This window comes from Neomonachus schauinslandi, chromosome 10 (genome assembly GCF_002201575.2).
Source record: "Neomonachus schauinslandi chromosome 10, ASM220157v2, whole genome shotgun sequence".
Taxonomy (NCBI): domain Eukaryota; kingdom Metazoa; phylum Chordata; class Mammalia; order Carnivora; family Phocidae; genus Neomonachus; species Neomonachus schauinslandi.
This window is the reverse complement of record NC_058412.1, coordinates 132,993,364-133,002,410: the sequence shown is the minus strand read 5'-3', so window position 1 is coordinate 133,002,410 and position 9,047 is coordinate 132,993,364. Positions and strand designations below refer to the sequence as shown.

Genomic DNA, 9,047 nt, shown 5'->3' with positions numbered 1-9,047 from the left:
TGGACCAATGACGTCCATTATTTCTCTGCAGCAGCCCCAAATCCCGGCTCTGCGGCATCAGAGAAAACCTCTGGGCTCCTTCCCACTGCTGGGGGGCGGGGGGGGCGCAGATGGCAGAGAGAACATCGTGCGTGGAACAGCTCTGTAAAAATCAGAGCCACGTCCATCATGCAGTGGTCCCGGGAGGTGGTCCTTGACAAGAACCCGTGTGTGGAACCTCTCCCAAGGGACCCCCCTGTGTTCAGTTTCCTGTCCAAGCGGGGACAGGAAAACTCAAGGCAAAACTTCAGAAAAGCAGAAAAAAGTCACTTTCTTTATTTTACTCCCTCTGGGCTTTTTTCCATCTCAAGGTCCCATTTCACCCCAAGGAGGAAACGTCATCGTAGTTCATTGGGGTGATGTCAGCTGACTCAGGGTCTTCTCAGCTTGGGGGGATCCTCCCCCTGCCCAGCTCCCCAGTCTGCTGCAAAGGTCTGGGTGGAGGCTCGTGAGGTATGACGGGGTCAGCGCTGGGGGAGGACAGGTGCCACTGGTGGAACAATGACTGCCAGGGAACCCAGACCCAGGTTTGGGAGCCCCTCGGCTGAGAAGGTCTGGGTGTCCCATCATCCCAGGATGGATGAGCGGGCGGTGGGATGATTTCAGCTTCTCACCTCTAGCGTGACCATCCTGAATGTCAGCCCTGAGGGGAGTGAGGGCTGGTCCTGTTCCCACCTTGGCCTGGGTGGCGGCTGCTTGGGTCCATGTGTGCCCCCCCAGCCTGCCCCCAGCGACCCTGTGTCCTTCCCAGGGACAGCCCCTCAGAGCCACTCGGGAACCCAGGGCTGGTCAGCCATGGGCCAGCTGCCGTGAGGGACAGCGAGCTCCCCGTCCCTGGTGTTGCATGAGCTCAGCCCACAGTAAAGACCTAGAGCAGAGCAAACACGTGCCTGCTGAGTGTCAGGCCCCTTCCTCACGTCATCCCATTTGACCTCCTCAACCCCCTGAGAAGGTACGGTCATGGTGCCCATTTTACAGTTGGGGAAATGAGGCTCGGAGTTTTGTGCAATCACTGGAGAGTACGCTGGTGACTCACACCCGGACCCTCCGGACCCCAGAGTCCATGCTGGGCTGGGTTGTTTTGTTTTATCCTCGTCAGACCCCAGCAAGGGTGTTATTGTCCTATGACACTGATAAATGTCACTTTGGGTGACACCACTGGCCAGAGGTCGAACTGGGATGTGTCCAAGGTCGCCAGTGTTTACTGCCCCCTGGGAAAAGCAGGAGGGCGGGGGCAGGTCGGGGAAGGCAGGCCCTTTCCCATAGATGATGGAACCTGGTGCCTTATTTACTGCAGTTGCTGACCGTGATGGCCAAGGTCGTGATCATGTGCCCTCTGCAGGGGAGCAGGTCAAGGGAACCTCCAGGGCCCGTGCCCGGTGGTCTTAAAGCTTTAGAAGGAGCATGCTGTGTGGCACCCAGAGGGGCGAGTGGGCAGCCTGGGGGCTCTGGGTGAGGATGGACCTGAGGAGAGAGGGTAAGAAGAGTAAGAACTTGTGAGCCCCAAACGTGCCCCTGGCAGGCCCCACCCCGCCCACCTGCCCCGCTGCCCCTGGCTGCCTCGAGTGAGCTTAAAAGCAGCTCTGTTGTCCCTTTTCAATATCTGCTGTGTACCTACTGTATTCTGGGCTTTAACCCAGTCTCCAGCACAACTCCAGGAACCCATGGGGGCCAGAGGGCAGCACCCACGCTGGATTCCGGTGGAAGGTATCAGCCCTAGTTGGTCTGGGCTCGTGTGTACTGGGAGGGGGCAGACCAGGAATCCACACCCGCAAACCACCTGGGCTTTGTCTGTCTTTCTGCCTTGCAGGGACTGGGGCACCACGTGGTAACATGGGCAAACAAGGTCATCGCGTCCTTCGTTATTGTAGTCAGAGGTCCCAGCACAGAAACCAGGACCTGCAGGTGGATGGAACACAGTTGGCACCGTTTGGGGAGAGTGAGTCAAGGGCCAAAGGCAAGGGTTGAGTCCTTGTGGTTCCTTGAACACTTTTGTTCTGTTTAAGGCACTCCTTCTGTGCTGCTCCCCAGACTCCCAGGGCCTGGTGGCAACGTGGTCACATACCAGTGCGCTGGGCATGTGGATGATGCTGCGCAGGGGTGTAACATCTTCCGAGATGGCCAGCTTTGCCATGAGGATCAGAAGCCTGCTGAAGGCCCAGAACAGGGCATCTTAACAATGGCCCCCAAACTCTACCTGGAAGCCCCTTGGCTTCCAGGGGTGGGGTGGGGGAGGAAACGCTCGGAGCCCAGCAGGGGGCAGAGAAACAGAAGCCCGGTACCCTGGGTCCCAGCTCTCCCCAGCCTGGGGTGGACGCTCCCCTGCTTTGTCTCCCTCAGACATTCGGTTTCTGAGTCAGAGCACATGCCAAGCAAGGGTTCTGCTGCGAAAAGAAAAAAACAGGTTTGAAAGCCATCAATTTAAATTAATACAGTGATAACATTTAATTGTATTAAACGTTTTTTTCCCCATCAGTTGTTTTGGCATTAGAACACGACACTTTGTCGGGAGAGTTGGGTCAGCGCTCAGCTCTTTAAAGGGAAAGAACGCTCTGGTTGCCGTTTCCCAGCTCTGAGGGACGCTCCTGGCCTCAGTTTCCCCATCTATGAGATTGAGATGCTCTCGGCTTCACCTTCCATGCGGAGCAAGGCACCAAGGAGTTTAGGGCAATGAGCGAGTCTGCAGGCAGTGGAAGCAAGGAAAGCCGAGATGCCGGGGTGTGGTGATTAATCTGAGAACACGCGGCTCGCTGGAAGGGTGAGGGGTCAAGCCGCGCTCACTGCCTGTGCCTGGACGGGGAGACAGCAGGCCAAGGACGCCGTGTTTATCTGCCGAATGCATGTGCCAAACCCAGCTTCGGGGTCGTTTGCGTTGTTCCTGACCACCCAACAAACCTGTAAGCCCAGGGACCAGGTGAGGGCTTGAGGCCAAACCACGCCCCCTGTTTCTCTCAGGACCACCCACTGTTGGCACACTGCTCAGTATACAGAAGGCGCTCAATGAATGCTCGCACCATGGAACTCCGCTTGGCTTTCTCTCTACTCTCCTCCCTTGTGGATGACAGTTGAGAAAAGTGTTAGTCAAAAAGTTTACTGACAAAAGCCCATGAAATTGGCCTCAATTTCCTCAATATGGGAGGCTGAGCCCCCAGACCCAAACTTTTGCCAAAAAGCACATTTTAAATTCTCCCACTTAGTGACACAAGACCTACCATTTAATGACACTGACTAGTGGCTTCTAGACACTGACTGGTGGTTAGTTCAGAAAATCCAAACTGTGGTGATGCGGTACCCTTGGGTGACATTCTCTCTGCTCCCACTTCCCATCTGGCTCCTTTCTGTTCCTCCATCCCGGCCCCCCCCCAGCTCACTCCCTCCTTAGGGATGATCCTGATGTCCCCACCTCCTTTGGAGGGGGTTCTGACCACACGATGTTTCATCAGAGAATTCCTTGCTTCTTGGTGGCCCAGATAAGAAAAACCAAGCAAATGAATCCATCTTCTCTACAAAAGTTTATTTTGTAATTTTTCCAAGAAGAGTTAGGGGAAAAAATTGGAATTACATCAAGGTAAGTAACAAGGGTATATAAAAATAATTTAAACAAACATATTAATAATAAAGCAAACTTTCTTTCTAGCAACAACTAGTGGAGAATCTTGCCCAAGATTTTTCCAAAGGTATTATATACATCTTAGATAACAAGAAATACAGACACGCGTGCGCGCACACATTCACACACCCATCTATACAGCTCAAGTATTTTATCGGTGCATTCCAGCTAACTGATAGAGCTACAGTGATAAAAAAAAAAAAAAAAAAAAAAAAAACAACCGTAAAGTCTAATGCATAGTGTCTTCGGGGTTGAACAAATGTGCATTGGAGAGTGAATTTTGGAGACATGCTAAGGTTTCCCTCCCTGATCTCACAGTTACTAGCCTATACTCTGTGGTCTTATCTGAAACCTGAATCTGCTCATCCATGTGGTCATTACAGTAGGATGGGTGGTGTCGGTTCAGGACGTCCCACTCGCTCTTCCTCCCAGCATCTCTCATGGACTGGAGAGGGGGGTGATTCCACAGGTGAAGCCCTTGGGTCTGATTACATCTGGCTGATCCTTTGCTTCAGGGCAAGGACCTCTCTCTCGATTTCACAGGGGAGATCGGTGTTAACCTGCTCCTCTAGGTACTTCTGGATGTCTTCCACCTCCTTCTCCCAGAACTCCTTGGACAGGTGGAAGAGCTCCTTCGTGTTGATGTCCCCCAGGCCTGTCAGGTTCAGGGCCCCCTCCTCGGGGACGTAGCCGATGGGCGTGAGCTTGGCGCTGGCTTCCCCACTGATGCGGTTGAACATCCACTCCAGCACCCTGGAGTTCTCACCAAAGCCTGGCCAGAGGAATTTGCCTTCCTTGTCTTTCCGGAACCAGTTGACATGGAAGATCTTGGGCAGCTTGGCTGCTGGGCGCTGGGCCATGCTGAGCCAGTGAGCCAGGTATTTGCCAAAGTTGTAGCCAAAGAAGGGCCGCATGGCAAAGGGGTCGTGCATGATGACCTTGCCTATTAACAGAGAGGGGGGTGGTGCTGGTAAATGCTCTCATAGGGCAATATCGGTACCATTTATTGTTGACATAAGCACGCGTGGCTTTGTCTCTCTCGCACTACACATACGGACTAGCAGAGACAGACAGAGAGACAGAGAGCAGGCCAGTCACTCTCTGTGGTTGTAGATTTTTCCCTTTGACTTACCTTGGTGTTCTGCAGCCGCTGTGGCCTCTGATCGCATGGCCGCCCCCACAAAAACTCCGTGTTGCCAACTGAGAGCTTCATAGACCAGGGGGACACCTGTAGCGGGAGAAAAGGATCATCCCTTAAAGGCTTTGACACAGACCCTTTGGCTGGCAATGACATCTCACAGAACGGAAAGACACGGCCGAACGGTATCTTTCTAACTGAGCTAATTTTGTCCCCACCCCCCAAAGCGAAAGTGCACAAATACACCACCGAGGCTACACAACAGAAAGTTTAACTGGATAGAGCGCCATTAGGTCAAGGATCCAGAAAGGCTCTCGGTGCCTTGCCAATTATCCTGGCTTTTTGGAAGCTGGAGATCTTTGGCACTCTCTGACAAGGTCATGAGAAAGGAGAGATTCCATGGATGTCCCCTGGAAGCCAACACACCCACATTCCCAGGCCGAACGAAGGAGAGCCTCACCAGCAGGTCGGCGGCCCCCAAAGATGATGCCCTCAATGGGCACCCCTTCCGGAGATTCCCAGGCAGGGTCAATGATGGGGCACTGGCTGGCAGGGGTGCAGAAGCGTGAGTTGGGATGGGCACAAGGTTCCCCTACAATAGCAAGAGAGGAGAGGCCCCTTAGGGTCTTGTCCAGACAAGTAGTGCTTGTAGGCTAGAGCCCCGGGGCCTCCAGAGGGGGCTCACCATCCTGGGGGGTCCACTCCTTGTTCTTCCACGAAGTGATCCTGATGCCCGGGGCTAGCGGCTGGTCGATACCTTCCCAGTAAATGCCCCCATCACTGGTCTCGGCCACATTGGTGAAGATGGTGTTCTTCTGGATGGTCTTGATGGCATTGGGGTTGGTCTTCACAGAGGTTCCGGGAGCCACACCAAAAAAGCCATTTTCTGGGTTGATAGCCCTTAAGTTACCTGCAAAGTTTTAAACCAGAGAAGTAGAAGTGAAATGCCAAACAAAGCCCAACATATATTCTCAGCTCTGGCCAGGCTAATTTTTGCACCAAATTCTCAACTCTTTTTTTTTCCCCCTCCTCCCCAGAAGAGATTTCTCTTTTCTCATCTGAGCATTATTTTCTACTTTCACACTTTTACAACCCTTTCTTCCTCGTCCCATTTCTACCAGTACTATTTTAACAAATTGATTGTGTCAACAAGTAGCAACATATGGCTCGATTTCAATCCAGAGTCTATATTAAATTAAAGAATGCTTACACAATACATATTCCTAAGGCTTTGCAAGATGTAAAATAACTAACTTAAAAATCCAAACACTGGATTTGGCAGGATTTGGCACACCTTAAAAGCCAAAAGTTTGCTTAGGTCCAATTATTATTGTCAACCGTTGGGCCTAAAAGAGTCACCTTGTTGGTCAAATTTCATCCAGGCGATGTCATCACCCACACATTCTATTTTCCACCCAGGGAGGCTGGGGTTCATCATGGCCAGGTTGGTCTTGCCACAGGCACTGGGAAAGGCTGCTGCGAAGTACTTCTTCTGGCCCTTGGGGTTGGTTATGCCCAGGATCTGTTGGGGACAAGATTCCTCCTTAATCTGTTCCTTCCTGTCCCTCCTGGTGGTCAGTGGCTCAGTCTAGGAGAGTGCCCAGAAGCCCCCCAAAAAGAGGTTCCCAAGATCTATGTCTTTAGGTATCAAAACGAACTCTTTAAATAATAAAGTCTAAAGGAGCTCCATTGGTCCCATTGCATTTGAAGTGCTTCAAAAGAAGCATTAATAATCATTGGTGGGATTTCTAAATCTGTCCTCCTCGGGGCGGGTCAGGTCTTGCCTAATGGGAGATGCACTTCCGTATATACTCAGACCTCCGTGCCCCCACCTCTGAGTCCCCACCTTGTGCCTGCAGAACTTCCCACATCTTACCAGCATGTGTTCCGCCAGCCAACCCTCTTCCTTAGCCAGCCGGCTGGCCATCCTGAGGGCAAAGCACTTCTTCCCAAGGAGCGAGTTCCCGCCGTACCCACTCCCAAAGGAGATGATTTCCCTGCGGTCAGGCAGGTGCGCGATGAGTGTCAGCTCTGGGTTACACGGCCAGTTGTTCACCAAAGGCCCTGCACAGGAGGACACATCGCGGGTGAGCATGCCACATCCCCACCTGGAGATCCCCAGAGCAAAGGCCCGGGGTTTAAGGCTAAGCTCATTTGTTGCTTGAGCTTCCAATTCTGAAATAATACGCTTACTTTTTAAAGGTAAAGGGCATCCCACAGAATGGAGGCACTTGACGAATTCCGCATCCCCCAGAGCTTCCAGGACGGCTGTGCCCATCCGTGTCATGATGCGCATGCTGGTCACCACGTAGGGTGAATCCGTCAGCTCGATGCCGATCTTCGACAGTGGTGAGCCCAGGGGCCCCATGCTGAATGGGATCACGTACATGGTGCGACCTGTGGGGGCCAGTAGATGGGAACCGGTGAGAAATGACCCCGCAACCACAGAGCAGGTGAGCCTAGTCTCATGGTCCCCACTAACAGCATCACACCCTTGCTACCAGCAACCCCCACACCCGATTTTGAAGACTCCACTAGAAAGTGAATGGAATGCCAAAATGAAAGAGTTTTCATAAACATGCAACTGGGTTCTGCCAAGCTATCCTAAATCCCAGTAGTGAGCCAGACATTTTCAATATGCTGCCAGTTTCATACATGAATTTAAAGCTATCTGAGGCCACAGGAGTGTTCATGGCTGTCGTAATTACCATTAGGATGACATAATAATGTTTGCCTTTGCTTTATTTGATTTTTCCCAGTCAAACAAATGTCTCACTCACCTTTCATGCACCCTGGAAATCGGGCTTTGAACGCTTTCTCAAAGTCCTCCTCTGACATCCAGCGACCTAGTTGGCTGAGGCCAGTTTTGGGGATGGGCATGGTATCTCTTTGCTCTTGGGTAATGATGACTGTCTTGCTTTCAATTCTGGCCACATCCCTGGGGTCAGTGAGAGCCAACCAGCTGCAAACATAAAAAACACACAGGTTAGGAATGGAGAGGGAAGTGCCGCCATCTTGCATTGCATCTGTGCCCAGGATTCCCTTCAGCCAAGTGTCCTGTCTGAATGGGCCGGTCCCATTCGTTACTGTGCTCTTCCCACACCGAGCAGAGGCCGAGCACACTGACGATGTCCCATAACTGTGGACAACCACACCAGCTGGGGCGCCTTCAAGGAGACATTTGCTAGACTACGAGCTTGTCTTTTAGGACAGAGCAGGTCTGACTGTCATTTCTATCAGGGATTTAGTTTGCAAAGAGTGTTTGTATGTACCATCTCATTGCAGACTTGAGCCGCTCGATGAATGTCATTACACTGAAGTCTGTATGGTTCCACCATTTCATTAAGTTTTTCAAGAGTCGACAACCCACCCCAGCCCCCACTGGGTGTTCGTCCACCTCTTGCAGGAGCAGCCCCGCGGTGGCAAAGGGGAGGATGTGAACGCGGAGGCTGGGGGCTGGCTTACCAGTTGTTGAGCTTCTGCAGCCTCTTGATCATGCCCTCTCCTTCCATTTGGTCCAGCAGCTGCTGGTTCTCCCCCTCGGAGCCATCACAGATGTGGATATGCTCAGGCTGGCACAGCCTGACGCTGCTCTCCAGGAATGCTCTCACTGCCTGGGGCAGGCTGTCTAGGGTGCCCTGGATGACTTTGGCTGAGAAGTTGAGGCCGTTTTGGAGCTGAGGAGGCATCTCTGCAGGGTCGTGCTAAGGACCACGGATGCCAAAATTCCCTGAAAGAGAAAACACAGCTTCTTGAACAAAGTAACAGACACCCTCAAAGAAACTTAACATACTTCATTGGGCGGCACCTCACAAGACAATCATAGCTCTTAAGGAGAAAAGAAAACGAGTTTGTGTTATCTCTAGAAATGTCAGTTAGAAATCTCTACCTACCTTTCTTCTTTTCGGAAGATCTTGATGAGAGATCCAAGGGTTTCTTTTGAGGTTCTTCCTGCTGGTGGACGTGCGTTCCCAGTGGGAGGGCCCTGTTTGCTGTTTGGTAGGAGAAGCTCCTGGCCTTAAATCCCACGGAGGACAAAGGCCCCACCCCTCGGCTACACCCAGGGAGGCTCGTCTCTGACGTCAGGGGCAGGACTTTGGATCAGGGCCACGGTCCGTCATGCTTCGGGACTGGCTCACCACAGTAAGCCCCAGGGAGATAATCATTGAACAGATAGTTGTTAATGAGTGCTGGGAGGCCTTTGTCCCCAGACCAGCCACAGCAAGTTCTTACACAACTTGTGATTGACTAAACTTTGAC

The 9,047-nt window shown here is 52.2% G+C and overlaps 1 protein-coding gene across 3 annotated transcripts; it reads right to left on the bottom strand.

The window, feature by feature from the left end:
- Positions 1-3,534: 3,534 nt before the first annotated feature.
- On the bottom strand, positions 3,535-8,812 carry PCK1 (phosphoenolpyruvate carboxykinase 1). Of its 3 annotated transcripts, none has more exons than XM_021677802.2 (10): positions 8,677-8,772; positions 8,253-8,517; positions 7,568-7,749; positions 6,981-7,184; positions 6,664-6,851; positions 6,147-6,309; positions 5,473-5,697; positions 5,248-5,379; positions 4,782-4,877; positions 3,535-4,592 (listed from the first exon to the last, which is right to left on the bottom strand). In XM_021677802.2, exons 2-10 carry the CDS (start codon positions 8,474-8,476, stop codon positions 4,138-4,140), a joined length of 1,869 nt encoding a protein of 622 aa, XP_021533477.1. In that variant the 5' UTR covers positions 8,477-8,517; positions 8,677-8,772; the 3' UTR covers positions 3,535-4,137. The 3 variants fall into 3 exon arrangements, with proteins under 3 accessions (XP_021533477.1, XP_021533476.1, XP_021533478.1); XM_021677801.1 differs by having other exon boundaries at positions 3,844-4,592; positions 8,681-8,812; XM_021677803.1 differs by lacking the exon at positions 5,248-5,379 and having other exon boundaries at positions 3,844-4,592; positions 8,681-8,812.
- Between the last annotated feature and the right edge of the window lie 235 nt (positions 8,813-9,047).